This window comes from Siphateles boraxobius, unplaced genomic scaffold (genome assembly GCF_051911475.1).
Source record: "Siphateles boraxobius isolate OS27281-9 unplaced genomic scaffold, OSU_SipBor_1 25, whole genome shotgun sequence".
Lineage (NCBI taxonomy): Eukaryota > Metazoa > Chordata > Actinopteri > Cypriniformes > Leuciscidae > Siphateles > Siphateles boraxobius.
This window is the reverse complement of record NW_027508866.1, coordinates 5940449-5959204: the sequence shown is the minus strand read 5'-3', so window position 1 is coordinate 5959204 and position 18756 is coordinate 5940449. Positions and strand designations below refer to the sequence as shown.

Genomic DNA, 18756 nt, shown 5'->3' with positions numbered 1-18756 from the left:
CTCACGAGGGGCTTGTGTTCCGTCTCCAGCTCAAAATGGAGACTGATGATGAAGTCACTGAATCTTTCACATGCCCATGTCAGGGCCAGTGCTTCCTTCTCCACTTGAGCATAGCGCTGCTCTGTGCTCGTGAGCGCCCTGGACGCATATGCCACAGGCGCCCAGGTCCCCTTGCATTTCTGCAGAAGTACACTGCCTAGCCCATAAGACGAGGCATCGGCTGATATTTTCAGTTCTTTGTTTGGGTCATATAACTGCAGGACCGGAGTGGACGCTAACTCTTGCTTGAGGCTGGTGAATGCCTTCTGCTGTTCGGGCCACCAATCCCACAGGTTCTTTTTTGACAGCAGGTCTCTGAGAGCTTTGTCCTTTTCGGCCAGGTTGGGCACAAACTTGCCTAGTTGGTTCATCATACCCAGAAAGCTCCTGAGCTCGCTGATGTTGTGTGGTGGATCCATCTCTTTTCTTGGTCTGGGCTTATCCCATCAGCCGAGATGATGTATCCGAGAAACTTCACCTTGATTTTGCTGAACTCACACTTGGCTGTGTTCAGTGTGATGCCTGCCACCTGTGCCCTCTGCAGGACCGCATGCACCCATGTGTCATGCTCTGCTTGTGTGGAACCCCATATAAGGACATCGTCCATGTGGCAGACGACCCCTTCCAAGCCTTCTGTCACTTCCGTTACCATCCGGTTTTGAAAATGTTCTGGAGAGGAGGCAATACCAAATGGTAAGCGGTTGAAGAAAAAGCGCCCGAATGGGGTGATAAAAGTGGTGTAATGGGCACAGTCTTTTGATAATGGGATCTGCCAAAACCCCATGTTGGCGTCTAGTTTAGTGAATATCTTTGCTCCAGACAGCATGCCAAGTGTCTGGTCCACAGACGGGAGGATAAACTTTTCCCTCTACACCGCTTCGTTGAGGGGAGAGAGGTCAACACAGATCCGGATTTCATCCTTAGATTTCTTTGGTGCGACCACCATGCCAGAGCACCACTCTGTCGGCTGCTCAATCCGGCTGATGACTCCTAGCTGTTCCATGCGCTGGAGTTCCTGCTTTACTTTCCCCATCCAGGGCAGGGGGACACAACGAGGCACTTTCAAAGACACAGGCTTGGCATCTGGTCTGAGCTTAATTGTGTACTCCTGCTGTACTAAACCCAACCCACCCCACAGTTTTGGGTATTGTTGTTTTACAGAGTCCAAGTCGATGCTATCTACTCTGGCTACCAGTCTGAGATTAATTGAGGCGAGTCTACTCAGCAGAGCTGTGTTCAAGTGCTTCACTACATAAATGTCCTCTGTGGTGCGTTTATCACCACTTTTCAGTATTTCTCTGGCTACACCCACTACAGAGAGAGGTACACGGCCTGGCCCAAACAGTGCTTTATTACCTGGGGAGAGGTTGTATGCGGTGTCACTGCATATCTGTCTGTACAACTGCTCCGGTATAACAGTAACGTCGGTTCCTGTATCATTCTTGAACCTCACATTAGTATGCCTTACTTGTAAGTCTACAGTCCATGCATCTTCTCCTGCAACAATGGTTCCCAGGAATATGTCGCCATCTTCCGTGACAGCACTCACACTTTTAGTAGACTTGCACACTTTGTCATAATGCTCTCTCTTACCACAGTTGTGGCAATCTGCATTCTTTGCTGGGCACTGGAACTTAGCATGCAGATTTCTACATTTGGGGCATGACTTATGCTCAGCTCCTGATTGTGCTTCCTTGCTCGTCTTTGTACTGCTTAGCTCGCTGTCTTGTATTTTTCCATGCTTGCTGCTTCGCTTTCCTTGTGTGGACAGCATCCACTGTAGTTTTAATAGCATGTGTAGCATCCCCTCTCAGATCTGTTTGTTGCCGTTTAATGTCCTCTGCTTGTCTAACCATATTAATGGCTTTTGCCAGATCCAACCTGCTCTCCATCTGCATTTTGAAAGCACATTGTCTCTGATGCCTACCACGATCCTGTCCCTCAACAGTTTATCGCGCAGTGCCCCGTGCCCCTGCTGCATACAAAGCAGTTATAAACGAGTCTGCAGATTCGGACGGCCCCTGTGCTCGCTGGTTAAATTTAGCCCTTTGGTAAATCACATTTTTCTTCGGCACGAAACAGTTTTTGAAGCCGTCTTTGACAGAGCTGTACACCTCTATCTGATTGGTGGTTAAAGTCAGCCCTTTTAATTCGTCATCGGCCTCTTCTCCCATGCAATATATTAGCGTGTTTACCTGGTTAGCATCTGTTGACTTATCCAGGTCGCTAGCCATTCTGAAGCGCTCAAACCGTCTTATCCATTTCTCCCAGTCTTGTGGCTTTGAAAAGTCGAAGGATTCTGATGGGTTTATTGAGAACGTTGCACCTGTTTTAGCAGGAGGCTGTGGAGGATCGTCCTGTTCATGCCCGGCCGCTTGCTGTCCTCGTTGCGAGTGCGACATGCTGGCTAACCTTGCGTAACTGTGGCTTCTCCACTTTTCTGTTTCCTTCCTCCTCTTCTCATATAATGTCCGCTATCCTTTCACTCACTGTAGCTCCACTTCTGACACCATGTTGTGTTGGGCTCTTATAATAATGGTCAAGACGTAGCTGGATCGATTCACATAGCCTCTTTATTATTATTCTCAGGCCCAACACTGTATGCCCCAACCCTGTGATAACCCTTTACTGCCCCCTAGTGCCCTGGCAGTGTAACAATATTATAGATCACACCCAAGTGCTCTTCTGCAAACGGCCAGCTGGTGGCACTTAAACGCTTAGATACTTTGTAATATAGAGACTCTGAATATAAAATGCAGTAACCAGCAATATTAACTTCTCCATTGTTGTTCAGTCATTGTAAAAGTAGGATGATTGGTCGGTGTAGTATTTGTCCCGCCCCTCCCCCACCGTGATAGGAAGGCTGGGAAAAAGTGATAGTGACATTAAAAAACAGACAAAAAACACGACAGGGCAAAACACCTTGTGAAATATTATTATGGTACAAAGTGCATCAAAATGCAATGTCATCAGTTTACCTAAACTAGAAAGTTCAAATGTATTACGCACCATTTAGGGTAAACGTACTTATTAAGTACCCAGTAAGCACACTACCATATTTCAGCTCAGATTATAATAAGAAAAAAATTATGTTTTATCCTACTTGATGTCTTAACCAATTGATGTGTTTGTTACTACATACCTCCTGTAATTTCAAGCAAATCAGACCATGGCACACTGAGACATGGGTATCTATGTGTTCACACTGTCTGGTGGCCATTATGAAAGCTATCTGAAAACTTTCACCAAAAGAGGAGCCCCTTAAATGTGCATTTTTTAAATGTTTAAGCCTTTATTTTGGGTTAGTATTACTACTTGCTGCAAAATTAAGAGATTAATGTTTAGACCTATGCATATTATAACCTGTGACATGGATGTGGGAAATAATTACGATAGATCCAAAAGATAGTTTTAGCAACATAACGCAGATGCTACAGAACATAGTTACCTTACTAGCTGTATAAGATTGTGTGCAACACTAATATATTACTTCACAGGCATTAATGGCTTGTACGTTTAAATCCAAAATATTATACATTTACAGTTAATTGATGGTCTGCGATTTTACACTGCTTTAATTTTAATAATATTTCATATTATTGTAAGGTGAGCTTAAAGGTGCACTACAATGAAAATCACACAGCTTCAGTGTGACATCAATTAGAAAAAGTATAATTTCACAGATATTTTAAATAATAGTTTTTCATATTAAGATATGTATAAAAGTGATAGATGACCTAGATTATTTATTTAGCAAAATCTTGTCCTTTAAATTTCACATAATATTTATTAATTCAAAATTGTTGCTGCTCCAATTAAGCTCAGTGTGCTCCCTTTAAGCTCAACCACATTGAACTTCTATGTAAATACCTCATAAACAGACTTTAAATATTAACTGATGATTGTCACTTTAAGTTAATCTTTATAAGATAATTAATAACTTATTTTTTTCACAGCCTTGAGATGACAAAATCTAGACAGAATTATAGTTTATTCTGAAATACCGACTTCAGAGCTCTGACACAAACACACGGGAGCGTTTTAAAGCAGACGTCTGTAAGCGGATTAGTTTATAAGTGGATATATTAGCGATACTCTGATAGACGCCTGCTTTCAAACACTGATAAGAAAAGCGCTCGGGGAAGACATGTTTTTAAAGCGTTGATCGTTGTAGCCAATCACAGACATAGCTATATTGAGCGTGTGAATGCATTGGCCAATCAGAGGTGTTTAAAGGATTAGTTCACTTTAAAATGAAAATTACCCCATGATTTACTCACCCTCGAGCCATAGGTGTATATGACTTTCTTCTTTCAGAAGAATACAATCGGAGTTATACCAATAAACACCCTGACACTTCCAAGCTTTATAATGGCAGTGAATTGCAACCATCAGTTTAAGTGCATCGTAAAAGTGCATCTATTATAATAAAAGTGCATCTATACATCATAAAAGTGCATCTATCCATCATAAAAGTGCTCCACGCTGCTCCGGGGGGTTAATAAAGGCCTTCTGATGCAAAGCCATGAGTTTTGTGTAACAAAAATATTCATATTTCAAACTTTATGAAGTAAAGTAACTAGCTTACGGTCAAACTAGCATACGGATTCAACTTAAGTCTAAAGCTCAACTTATGCGATAACTGCTGATATTTACGCTACATCATGACACACTTCGCTACTTCTGACATCACCAGTTGCGTAAGTTGTGCTTTAGACTCAAGTGGAGTACCAGATCTGATCTTTTAGAATCTGTGCTTGATTTTAGAGTTCTGTTGCTTTTGTGATTGACTCTGTACCTTCAAATAAATTTTTTTTTCAATAATTTTTTTAAAAGGTTGTTTAAACTAAACATAAAGCATGTTGTGAGCTTATTGGGAACAGGGGTGTGCTTAAAGGGTACAAAATGTACCCATTAAGCACAGCCAGACTTTTTATATTTAACGATGTACCTGTACATCTTAATTGAAACACCTTTGTCATTTAAAATAAAATGAAATATTATAGTGTGAGAGATTAATATTTTATGTTCAAATAACTTCTTGTACTAAAACCAATATCTTGTGCACTAAAAATGTCTCAATGTAGATTTTGGTGAGCTTAATAGGTACACATGGTAGGGGAGCAGGTGTAAATTTGTCATAGCAACAAACATTTTTGAAAATACGAACATTTTCGTGAATCCGAACATTTACATCAGAGCGGCTTTAGGAATGTTTTACACAAATTTTCGTTCTGCTTGTATTTCATGAATGAGGCCCAATGACTCAAATTTGTTCACACTTATTTCGAGTGATCTGACAAAACCAACTGTACAAAATAGAAGTCAGTTCAGAGTGCCAAAATTGACTCTTAATGTTGCACTAAATGTTGATACCAACAATGGATGGAAACAATATAGGAGGGAGAGGAGGAAGAATACGTGTAAGAGGTGGTGAACAAGGATGATGAGCACGAGAAAGAGTAAGGCGTGTAGAAAGTTGTCAAGGCTGGATCGGCACACCAGAGGGTTTATCCTTATGCCTGGCAAGAGAACTTGCCTGTGATGTGGACAAAGTCTAGATGTGATGCTGGGGCAGAATGAATCTCTCACTGACTTTGATTTTGATTCACAGACTTTTGAGAATACTGTAACATGCTTTTCTGTGGCTTTTCACAAGCAGTATCATGTGAGGTCTGCTCCTTCATTGGACATTTTTAAATCTACTCTTAAATCGTATTTTTATTTTTTTAGCTTTCGGAAATTTGTAATTGTTGTGTATACTGGCTTGTACTTTGTACAGCACTTTGGATCAATCTATATTGTGTTTAAATGTGCTTTAAAAATAAATGTTGTTGTTGTTTTCATTTAGAGTTCCCTTTCAGTCGGTGACGTTCGTCATTACGTCGCAACAAGACGTCTTTGGGATCACTTCTGGGAGCCCCATTCACCTTCGAGTGTATACAAAACGAGCCAATGCACATTGGCATGCAAGACTTGCATCAAGTGCTCCGCCCCGCAGCACGGGTATAAAAGCGGAAGCGGATGCACAAACCTTTGCTTTTCGCTTTGGAGCAGAGCGGTTGTACTGTTCCTGCTCTGCAATCTTATCTTAGAGTGTTTAAACTTCAAAAAAAGAAGAAAATGAGTCTGCTTCTTCAGGAGACACCTCTTCAAAGATGGTGTTGGATTTACACCGCAGACAGAGCTGGCCACGATCTCACAGAGAGCTGAATAAACAGCTGTTTTCACAGTTCTCCAGAACCTTGCGCCTTCAAAGAATGTGCTGATTAAATCAGCTGATAGAGGTTGCACCTTCAACTAGAATGTGAGTGCTCACATCAGGCTTGCACTTCCGTCCTGTTTGTGTAGCCGCGGCATCCCGTTCGCTTCGGCACCAGAGAGAGCAGTTTCCTGAAAGAGCATACATGGTTTGACACTGCGTCTTTTTCAAAAAGTCATTCAATCCGTGTTTCTGGATGCGGTAGTTTGCTATCCTCATTTGACGGCTACGATCACTTTCACATGCCTGGGCTTAAGCGTGCTGAGACTGCATTTGTGGGTGGTTCATGTTCTCTCATGAGAGCATGACCACGTCTGCATGTTGTTTGTCTCACCTTTCTCGTAAAATCTTGAGCTGCTCAGCGTGCCATGCGCTGTCAAGCTGCCGGCTGACAGCGCCGGTTGTCACGGCAACCCAGTGAGTCATTCGACGCTCTTGATGCCCTGTCGAGACTCAAATGCCTCAAACGAGGTGAATTCCCCTCACCTATACCACGATCTAGGTAACCTGAGGATTACAGTGATTGCTTCCCTGCCCGGTAACCAATCCCTGTGGGCCCCTCACTCCTCTGTCAAATCGCAAACATGCTGAGACTGCGTTTGTGGGTGGTTTATGTTTTCTCATGAGAGCATGATCACGTCGGCACGTTGTTCATCTTGCAATTCTCATAAGGGCTTGAGAGCTCAGCGTGCTGGTACCCAAGTTCTCAGAAAGAGCAGCTTCTCTATCTCTGGGTCCCAAGAGGGCAAGGTTAGCAGTGTGTGACCTGGTGTGGTTCGAGGCCATGAGTATGCCATCTCACGCCTCCCCTGCCAATAGGTGGAGTCAGGGAAGTTTTGCACTGCACACTGATACCCCTTTTCCACCAACATGAAGCGGGTGCTAGTTCAGAGCCAGAGCTATTGCCAGTTGTTCGACTGACGAGCTTTCTAAGAACCGGTTTGCCTTTCCACAGGCTAGAGAGCCACCACAGAGCCAGGTCTTACATCACTGTATACATCTCATGTTGCCCAGCAACGCTAGCGCGGCAGTGCCAAACACAAACACACCAGACTTGTTCAAGATGGCTCTAGGGGTGTGACGGTATGGGATTTTTTCTTACCGCGGTGAAGAAGCAACCGACAACCCCCCACCCCGCGCCCACGTCACACTCTGCAGACGCGATCAGGAACGCATGTAGCTTGTAAATGACAATGGAAATGAATAATTATAATTTATAAAGCAGTATTCTTTATTAACAAATAAACAAATTAACATTTATATTAAATTGTAAATATAAATAATTAACTATTAATTAGGCTAAACTTAAACAACCTTTTTTAATAATTATAAAGCATTTTCTTTATTATTAACAGCAAATTAACATTTATATTAAATTGTAAATATTAATAATTAACTATTAATTTGACTAAAGTCACTGAGAAATGATCAACGTCTTTTAAGTCCTGTATTATGCCGTCCTTTACTGACAGATACTTTTCAGGGATAGCTGTTTGAGAAAAGTACTTTCGGTCAGGAAGTACATATTGCTTATTAAATGCCTGTAGCATGGCTTTGAACGCCGGCTTCTCAATGGTACGGAATGGTACCATTTCTTCAACCAAATAATGAGTCATGGTGTCAGTAAGTGCTCGGCACTGATCGCTGCCTCTTTGATACTTCGCACCTCTGGCAAAGGCCTCGGAGAGTTCCGGGAGTCTCCCGCATATTGATAGCGGCTCCCTGATGCCCGCAAATTGGTTCAAATCTCCCAGAATCTAGTGCTCGAGAGCAAGAGCTCGCACATACTGTGCTCCAAACCGAGTAGCGCACGTACAGCAGGGAGGGAGATAGCGAGAGACCTTGCGTGTGTGTGCTAGTGCCTCATGAAGTGCATGTTAGACTGCATGTAAGAACATAGGACTCGCGGAATACAGTAAATTATAAGCAAAGATTAATGTGTTTACAGTTCATATCACACACCATATGCACTCCTGTTACTTTCAGCAGGAATTTTTTTTAAAAAGTGTGGTAATGACCTCACACTGCGGTAGGCATCACATTAACGCGATATTGCGGTGATGCGGTTATCGTCACACCCCCAGATGGTTCGGCTTCTCGCAGACCGATCAGCGCATGACAAATGACTGCGAAAGCGACCCAAAAGCACAAGGAGTCGTATGCTCTCCAAACACTCCCACAGCTCTGATGGGTCCGCGCCACTCTGATGCATCTCGAACATGCCTTCAATCAACAATGGCAGTTACTGAGTTCCTATTGGTGCTCTTGGCTTTGCGAACCTACACCGGCATCCAAAAACGGCAAATCCAACTTGTTTGTGCAGCTCGTCGTAACTTGCATAGACGGAGATGATGCAAGCGGTTCTTACTTTTAGACCAGCAATGTTTTGCTGTTACTTAAGAACCACTTTTCCTGGTTCAGAGCTGGTGCTTTGGATGTCGAAAGACAAAGAACTGATTTGAAACTAGGCTCTGGCTCTGAACCAGCACTCAAACTGCCTTGGTGGAAAAGGGGTATTAGACCCCACTTCGGGCCGCTATGCAGTCCGAGTCGGGTCCCTGCACTCCGCTCCGATTCCCCAATGCAGATACGTCTGTAGTGCCATTGGTCCCCCTTGCACAGTACCTGGAGGCCTGGCTAGTGCTTTCCAGCCCATCTTGCTGGCTCATCAGTACTATCAGACTCGGCTATGCGATTCAGTTCACCTGGCGTCCCTCTGCCTTCAGGGGCATCCAGTTCACCCGAGTGCTGGCGAACGATGCTCCTGTGCTTCGGGCCGAGATCGCAATCCTACTGGCAAAAGACAAGATAGAGCCGGTCCCTCCAGTCGATATAAAGACAGGGTTCTACAGCCCATACTTCATTGTACCCAAGAAAGGCGGTGGGTTACGGGCAATCTTGGACCTGCAAGTCTTGAATCGGTCCCTACACAGGCTGCCGTTCAAGATGTTGATGCAATGACGCATCTTCTTGTGCATCCGTCCCCAAGATTGGTTTGCAGCGATCGACCTGACCGCTCCTATACTTTGCATTCAAGGGACGGCAGATCAACCTTCGGGCTGTCCTTGTCGCCTCGTGTCAACACGAAAGTCACGGAGCAACCATTGCTCCCAGAAGAGAGTGTGGTGTTCGTATCCTCAACTACCCCGATGTCTGGCTAATACAGGCCCAGTCAAGAGAGCAGTTGTGCGAACACAGGGACATGGTTCTCATGACAATTAGGAAAAGAGCATACTCTCCCCAGTGCAGAGTATCTCTTTTCTCAGTATGGAGTTGGACTCGGTCAACCTAACAGGACGCCTCAGAGAGGAACGTGTTCAGTCAGTGCTTGAACTGCTTGAATTCGTTCAAACGCAGAACAGCGGCCCCACTTAAACTTTTTCAGAGGCTCCTGGGGCATATGGCATCCACAACCGCAGTGACACCGCTCGGATTGCTTCATTTGAAGGCGCTTCAGTACTGGCTTCACGACCGAGTCCCGAGATGGGCGTGGTAGCGCGGCTCACACCGGGTTTCCATTTCCCCGCAATGTCGCCAAACCTTTAACCCGTGGTCCGGCCCTTCGTTTCTACGAAGGAGTTCTATGCAGGAGTTTAATGCAGATCTTATATCTATCAGGGAAGAGGAACCAAGCAAAACTTCATTCCATAGTTATCTTCTAGCAAAACACATTCCCCACTCCCTAAACCCCAAAGGTCAGCCCAGTTTCACGACATCAAATGATTCAAAACATGATCCATCATGACGTGTTGAACCCTACAAGCTTTAACACTGATTTTACGCCTATAAAACCACAAGCATCTGCACTGATCACTGAGAAAGTGACACACTGAGCCAGGAATATTCTTAGTAGATGTCACATAACTTAACAGAAGAATAATCAAGGTAATCATGTGCTCAGCTGAAATACATACCGAAATAACATTTAGATTTTTGCAAATATTTGAAATCATAGAATGTGTAAATAATTTAAAGAAAATTCATTCATCTAAATTAATAACTAAATAATGTTCTATAATGAATGTATATTTTACATGTTTTATGAAAAACAACATTTATAAATTATTTTATAATTTACAATCATTTATAACTTCATAAGTGAACCTTATTAAAAAATATATATTATTATTATTATATTGTATTTTTAAATGTTGTCAAGAATAATTTTTACTTCAAGAAAATATTCAAAAACAAATTGAGCAAATCAAATCAAAGCCATTTTTGTGTCATGTATGTTTTAGTATGTCACTGGCAAACGAAACAGCAGCTTATGTTGAAATCGAGTTTTTCATTGTGGGCTTCCCTGGACTTCCCCTGACAGCATTTTTGTTCTGCATCTACATCTCTGTAATCACTGGGAACTCTGTCATTGTGGTCCTTTTTGTTGACTGAACGCAGCCTCTTTAAGCCTATGTATATTATCATGCTGAGTTTGTCCTTCTCTGATGTTGGTTTTTGCACAGTTGCTCTGCCAAAATTCATTTCTCGCTACTGGTTTAATGACGGTTATATTACCTTCTACGTTTGTCTGTTTCAAAGGCAGCTGATTCACTATTTTGGGACCCTAAACTCTCTTATTATGATGATCATGGCTCTAGATCAGTACTTGGAGATCTGTTACTCACTAAGATATCTTGTTTTAACTGACTCATCGGTGTCTCATAATTATTAATGAGACTGAGTTTTCATATCCTATGAGAAGACACTGTCTCTTAATTATTCATGACACCACGTGGATCATTCCAATGACAGACATGTCAAACTGTGATATTGTGTAGTAGATGAGAGAGCCAATCATGGGACGCAAGTGTTTGTTTTCGTGGTGCAAAAGTTCAAGTGCATTGAATATGTTTACTTGCGATGCTGCCAGGGCTAAACTCTGATTCCGTGCAGTTGGTTGGCTATCAACCCACACATCAACGGACACATCTAAATTATATGTGTGCAGCAAACATTTTTTTCTTCGATAACTGCTTCGAGAACTGGAGAATAGTGGACTTTGTTGACGACCAATGCAAGTTAACTTACGTCTTGTGAGTAATGCGGTACCAAGTCCCGAGGACTTTTCTATCCCTTCAGAGGTATGTGTGTGTCTAAAATGTAACCCTGATCGTTTTACTTGCCTTTTGTTAAATAAGCACTCGTTATTAAAATTTTAGATATTTCGATAATACCTTAATTGTATGCTTAATCCGTGTAATTAAATATATATGTCATTGGGGTTCAGGGGGCGTGTAGATCTAGGCTATGCACGGAACATTTTTTTTTAAGCGGAAAATTAATTATTTTCAAATATATGCATTTATAGTGTGTATATAAACAACTATATATTTTATAATGACATTATAATTATACATGTACATTAATATGTTTTAAATAGAATTTAGATTACTTGTAGGCTAATATATGTAGCAGTGCATTCAGTTACTTTTGAAAGGACAATAATAAAGTGGCAGTGTATTTCATTAGAATAACTTTGCAGCTATAAATAAATCAAGCATTTCCTCACGTTTTATCACTGAAATTTAGTGACAGTCGATATGCATGGGCCACTGGCGATGACAGTTCCTCCCTCTCTCCTACCGTGCCATACCACACCCACTCCCCTCCCTTCTTCTCACAGCCATCCACACCCATTTAAATTGCAGTTTTCAAAAAAATTGTGAGCTAAACTTGAGCTGAAAGAGGGGGGTTTCATGACCCTTTAACGGCCGTATTATGCTTAAGGTGGTTCCAGTGCATCTGCATTATGAAGAGCTTACTTTGGATACCTTTGCGCTCCTGGATGACAGAACGATCCTGCTATCCACTCCCGTTGAAGCCCTGGGCATTCAGAGTGTTCCGGAAGATCTGCTGTTAAAGCAGTACTAAGTAACTTTTTTACCTTAACCGAACAGCTTTGGAGTCATTGTAATGTTTATATTACTGATTTCGTGTTGAATGCTGGTCGTGTCGCACCCCCCTGGTGCCTGTGAGCCGCAAAACCACCCTTGCAACTTTGGGCCGGCGGGCCTCAGTGTTAGGAAGTATCGTGTGATATCAGGTCTCGCGAGGTAACGAATTGCTTTACGGCACTGCACGCGTACACGCCCCCATCCATCCAGTATCCAGCTAGCTAAAAGAAAAAGGTAACGCTAGATATTGAATTCTTCAAGTTTTCGTAATGGCTGATGTAAAAAAGAAGAAATAAAGCTCTGAAATCTTTGTCAGTGGACCAAAGAAAGAGGAAGCGGGAGACTGACCGAGCGAGAAGTCAGACTAGAGTTAATATTGGACCGGCTTTTTCAGAATGGAGAGAACTGAAAGAAAGCGAAGCCTGCAAAACCGATGCTGACCTGGCCTTCTTGCTGTTGCACTTGTAAGTATCTTTAGAATAAACTGTGTTTAATGTTTGTATTTCTTGTAATTGTGACCTCAGGATGTTTGCTATTGTCTGTTTAGATTTTTATTATGGTCGCTGTCTGTTACGGGCTTACTAGTATGCTAGATACTGTAACTTAGCATTTTCATTAGTAAACAAACGTGTTTTTTTCTGTAGTGTTTTGTCCGTTCCTCTATCAGGTTTTATTTGTGTTACTCAGATCGCCTATAAATCGATATGAAATTCTACTAATCATGCTTTAGTTAAGCTTGTGGTCTGCCTCAGAATTATTAACGTTATATGTTACCGTGCTGACTTGACATATAATACATAAACCGACACGAGAGCTGCTAGCTAATAAAGCAACTTTGTATATTGATTTACCCACATATACACAAACAGAACTGTAAGTAAACAAGAAATTTCATTGCAACTTCACACATGCAACTCCATCTGTGCTAGTTTGACCTTGTGTATAAATGACGTTGATAAAAGATTGATAAAAAATTTTTTTCTTTTTAGCTACAAGCGTTGGCAAGTGTCATCAACTCCGAGTAAGGGGCACCCCAGACCACCCCTACCACCGGTCTCAAGCTTCACGGAGGAATCTGACCGTGATCAGTATGTTCCTATCTAATAGCTTTACTAAAACTAGCTTTCATGGCTTTGCACATCTATAAATTACCATATTTTCAAACAGTGATGTAGCCATTCCTGAGCTTGGTGTTCGTCCACTAATTGGAGAGGGAGAAGTTGGTGCTTTGGAGTCAAGGTGAGTGTCTTTCATTGGGTCATGTTAATTTTTTTACCTATATTTCTATATAATTGGTGTATGTTCACATATATTTATTTGTTGATTGAAGCATGCACTCCATGGACATTACTGAAGAAAATTGTGACTCTCCAGATGAGGGGGGTGGTGATTTTTTGAGGAGAACCTTGTAAGTATTTCACAGCAATGTTTCATATACTCACACTGATTTGTCCCTCCAATCTAAGATGTATGTTGTTTTTCACACACAGCATAGAGATGGATGATTTTTATGGGGACCATAATAATTTGAACTTGGAAGACGGGGACAGCTCGGACGATGATTTTTTCCCTTCTCTTCATCTACGGTATTTTACTTGCTGTAAATTTTGTGTTGAAATAATGCTGCCTCATTCATTCCTTCAAACACCTTCCATATGAAACTGAATGATGAACAATATTTGAACAAGTCAATTTTACATTTGTTCATATAATGAAGTACTATATCATCAATGTACTCATAATTTGTCTCTTTACACAGGACTGGTAGCGGCAAAGCACATGATTTGACAGAAATATCTATGGATGAGGCTGTGCTTGATTTTGAAATGCCGGATCCTCTAGATGAGGAAATAGAGAAATTAGCTGAGCAGCATAAAGTTATTTCTGAGGACGACCTTGTTGGAAAAAAAGCCAACATCACATATAATGACAACCTCCATGCACTGGCCATGTACTTGAGAATTCCAACAGAAAAGTGCAACCACAGAGACAAGTTGTCTGGACCATGCCCTGGTGCTCAGCCATTCCGGGTGACACTGAAACCACGGGGTACCGGAGTCGTCATGGAATGGGTAAGATTATTGTGTGAGCGACTAACCTCCTCAATGCTTGTCGGCCCAATCCTCATATTTCCCATTTGAAAACTGTATGGGGGAGGTGGTCACTTGGGGTCAGCTGATGTTTATCAGTTCAGCTGTGTGAATTTGCATACCTATGGCATAGCAGTTGGTGTAAAAAAGCTTCAAAAAAATTGGTTGTATTGTAGCATAACTATCTTTTAATAACATTTTAATGTCTTTTCATTAGATATGCTCATTCGGACACATGGTGTGGCGTTGGAATTCCCAGCCAACACTGAAATTCGGTATGCAGTCTGGTGATTTCATGTTGTCTATGAACGTTCTCCTGTCTGGAAATAACTACCGAAAAGTGGCCATGCTTTTTAAATTCATGAACATGGGGATGGTTGCTGAGAGCACATACTTCAGAACTCAAGACTCCTACTGTATTGAGCCAGTTCAGGAGTACTGGGAAGCAACTAGGGCTGAAGTCATAGATTGTCTACATCTAAAGGACCATGTTGTTGTCTTGGGTGAGTTTACTTTATCCTCAATTACATTGACATGATTGTGATTAGCTATAATTTAACAATTAAATCTTGAAATTATAAATTAATGTCTGTTTGCTCTATTCACTAGGTGATGGCAGAATGGACTCTCCTGGTAGGTTTTGTAGTATAAATTGTTTTAGTAGTAGGATTAACAATGTTCACATGCTGACAGATTTATTTATTATGCAGGTCACTGTGCACAGTACTGTACGTATACGACCATTGAACAGGATTCCACAGACATTGTGCACATTGTCTCTGTTGACAAACGTGAGACCAACCGGAATTCTGTAATCATGGAGAGGGAGTGTTTTGTGAGGACTATGGATGCACTGCTTACAGAAATAAAAATAAAAGAAGTGGTCACTGATGCCCACTCACAGATCACTGCCTTGCTGAGTAAGAACTTAGTATGACTTATTACTATTATATGCAGAACAGATTTGCATCATACCTAAGTTGTAAACTGTTATTGTTTTGTTTTACAGATCCAGAGCGTGGGAAATACAGGGCTTGGGGTATCCACCATTCACTGGATATTTGGCATGCTGCTAAAAGTTTAAGCAAGAAACTTCGACGGGTAAGCTTATATCCCCCCCCAAAAAAATTATACCGCGATTAACCTTCAACATGTTGGTTTGTCCTAATCATGGTTTAGAAATAACATGATATAAGACATATGTTTGAAAGTTAAATATTTACATTCTTATTTTAATCAGGCTGGATCAATAAAGAACCAAACTGGAATTCTGGTGTGGATAAAATACATTGTAAATCATTTCTGGTATTGCAGCAAACAAGCCGCAAACGAAGAGCATTTCAAGGTATGTTATTTGAATTAATTTTGTCATATTGACTCATATAGTTTGTGCCTGCATAATTTGTATTCCTTTTGTACAGATGATGTGGGTTGGTGTGCTACACCATGTAAGAAGCATTCGTGGGCAAATGGCTTTTGTGATCATGAACCTCTTGAAGAGGGCAGTGAGAATAAGCCCTGGATCATTTCAGGTAATATCAAACAGACAATGAATATTTGGGATATAGTGCCCTATAAGGATGCAGTCATTTTACTCCCAATGATGTGGTGTGAATACAGGTTCTGCGGCTCACCAGGCACTAACCGCCATTGTGCTGGAGAAAAGGTGGTTGACACAGGTGAAGAAGTTTATAAACTTCAGGTAAGCATCTACATTCAAAATACCCTTATTTTATGACCAGATTGGATGGCTATTCATGTTTTTTTTTTGTCTATTTCCCACACAGGACCACATCAGACCTGGAAAGCTTCCAGAACCACATTTTAATGTATGCCGCAAAGCGCATGTCATACACGCCTTTTATTTACAAGACCCGGACTTTGCTTGCAGCTATCAACTACAACAAGCATAACCAACGGCTGCCAGCACGCAATCGGGAGGGACACAAGATGTAAGTTGTAACTTAAAACCATGGCCGTAGCCAGTTATGAGGTCACCGAGGTCCGGATCTCGGTCATTTTTTTACATTCAAAATAAAATGTCAAGCTCTCTGAATGATTAATTAGCCGTGTTTAAACCACCTCATATGAGTGTTTGCAATTCATGTTGTTGCGGGAAGCTAGCGCAGTGAACGGGGCTTGAGAGCGCGTTGTGAGTGAGGGCGCGGGTGCAGCCTCCGTGTAGCCAGATCCACCTAAGGGAAAGGTGGCAGTAGTCTCCAGGACCTGTTTTTCTAATTTAATGTGACACTTTAGGAGGTTATTAAAGTGGAAGGTTGCATGTTAGGTTTAGTTGCATGTTAGCATCTGACTAATGCAATGTTGCAGGGATTGGCGACAGCACACTCTTTCAATATCTGTGTCCATCTCCCTGCAGTTTTGGCAAGTGCACCAGTGGAGAGCCGCTGGGTCTGGGACTGGATCAGGATGTGGGGGTACCTCCATTAATGATATTACATCAAATAAAATTCCTGGGGTCCTGTTCAAAATCTTTTCAAGCAATTTTTCTTTATGTCCAATCTCTAGATAATGAAGTTTTTTAGGAAAAAGTTTTTTAGATTTATTTAATATCATTAATGGAGGTACCCCCACATCCTGATCCAGTCCCAGATATTTTTTGTCTTGTTTTTTTATTGTAAAATGTTTATTGCAAAATGTAGTGTATCTGAATTATTACTTTCTTGTCTGGTAATAAACCAACCTTCATTTCAGCCATGCGCCGCTCCTGCAGCTCCTTCATCCTCCTCTGGTTATCTTGGTCAAGATCCTTAGATCTTGCGCCTTTCCCCACCCGTCTGATATCTCCTCCTGGGTGTTTTGGGTTTTACAATAGTACCTATTGCCTTTGCCGCAAACTCGGACGAGGCAGTTGAAGTTGAACCCTGCAATATCAAATAGTGAACCACTGTTATTATGAAATTTCAAACCAAACGTTATGAATGAAAATAAATTACAGCCTTACCATAGTACACGTATTCTTGACAAATAAATAAACAAACTAGGCTACGTGTTTGACTTTGTTTGGTCAATCGTTATGATGGACAACTCGGATCACCGGCAAAATTATAAAAGAATGTAACTGTTAGAAATGGAAATGAAATGGTCCAAACGAAAAGTGCCCCAATTCTTGGTCCTTTATTATGAACAGATAATACAATAAACCAGCGCTGGTTGGAGTAGAAGCTCAACCCAATATCCTTTGTCTAGGGTTTATATAGTGAAAGTCTTAAACAAAAGAATACAAGTCTAACCAATAAAATCAAACATTACATCATAGATATCATATAGACGTTATATAACAGCTTCTTAATATGGGCAATATCCTGTTAGAGTTCCACAGGATCCTTTGGGTCCTAGGAGCTTTTCAAACACACAATGTATAGAAAGGAACGAACATTGAGAAAGGAGGGGCTGAGTAGTCCTCTCTTAATGGATACCAGATGTTTAGCTTAAACACAAAAGGAAAAATGTACAGACGTGGCAGTTTTGCTGCCTAGTATAAAAATCATACATAGACTATTGTTTTGTATGCTGAAGGAGAAAGATATTTCTAACAATGGCCACTTTGATAAGATGATTATAATAGAATTATCGTATCACATACTTTTCAGCATACTCATTCTAGTACAATAATACATGAGATATTCTTCAATCAAACATTTCCTTCAAAATCACTAATACTTAACAGTTCTGTTCATCAAAGCATATTGGGAGGATACAACAGTATTCATAGCATGATGAATCTTAATGGATTCAGTTATAATTATTGCTAATCTCAATCAGCAATCTCGTTCTTCGTCTACTTCTCTTCCTCGTTCTCCTTTCGATCACTGCTTCCGCATAGGCTTATGCGTTCCCCTGGGATGGAGCTGCTTTCACTCGGCTAGCATGGATCCACTGGGGCTGGAGATCAGTCAGAACACCTGTCCTCGTCACAGCGATAACAGTGGATGGTCCTAAGTAGTTCGGCTCACCGAGTTTCGTGGGCTTCAAACAATTTATGAGCACCTGCTGTCCTGGAACAAACGGGTGCGTTGGCTTTTCTGAAGGAAGAGGGAGAGAGAGAGAGACATCACCATTTATGCCATTCAACGTTCTAACTAGGGAATCCACGTAATCTGCAATGATCACCTCCGTGTCACCTGTGGAGAGATTGCCAGCGCGACCTCTGACCCAAGGGGTCGGGAAAGGTCTACCCATTAGAATTTCAAATGGAGACATTTTTGTGGTTGCCGATGGAGACATTCTCATTTCCGTCAATACGGTAGGCAGCAAATCAACCCAATTTCTGCCTGTATCTAGACACGCCTTATTCAGACGTTCTTTTATCGTCTTATTGGTCCGTTCCACATTCCCTGAGGATTGCGGAGAATAGGGAATATGGAAGTGCCAATTAATATTAAGTTCTTTGGCTAATAACTGTGTGACTTTTGAAGCAAACGGAGTTCCATTATCACTTGCTATAACGGTT

General features: G+C 41.6%; 1 protein-coding gene across 4 annotated transcripts in view; it reads left to right on the top strand.

The window, feature by feature from the left end:
• LOC143749718 (uncharacterized) overlaps positions 1-16234 on the top strand; it is a 29307-nt gene extending 13073 nt beyond the window's left edge. Inside the window, exons 2-14 of one of the 4 annotated variants that reach the window (XM_077242182.1) lie at positions 12590-12659; positions 13185-13283; positions 13363-13434; positions 13526-13603; positions 13955-14267; positions 14503-14788; positions 14895-14918; positions 14996-15205; positions 15295-15386; positions 15526-15630; positions 15707-15817; positions 15906-15987; positions 16073-16234. In XM_077242182.1, the coding sequence (XP_077098297.1) occupies positions 13527-13603; positions 13955-14267; positions 14503-14788; positions 14895-14918; positions 14996-15205; positions 15295-15386; positions 15526-15630; positions 15707-15817; positions 15906-15929 (1242 nt within the window). In that variant the 5' untranslated portion in view covers positions 12590-12659; positions 13185-13283; positions 13363-13434; position 13526 and the 3' untranslated portion in view covers positions 15930-15987; positions 16073-16234. Of the gene's footprint in view, positions 1-12281; positions 12660-13184; positions 13284-13362; positions 13435-13522; positions 13604-13950; positions 14268-14502; positions 14789-14894; positions 14919-14995; positions 15206-15294; positions 15387-15525; positions 15631-15706; positions 15818-15905; positions 15988-16072 lie in introns of those variants that run through there. The other 3 variants (XM_077242181.1, XM_077242183.1, XM_077242184.1) reach the window with 3 other exon arrangements.
• Positions 16235-18756: the final 2522 nt, after the last annotated feature.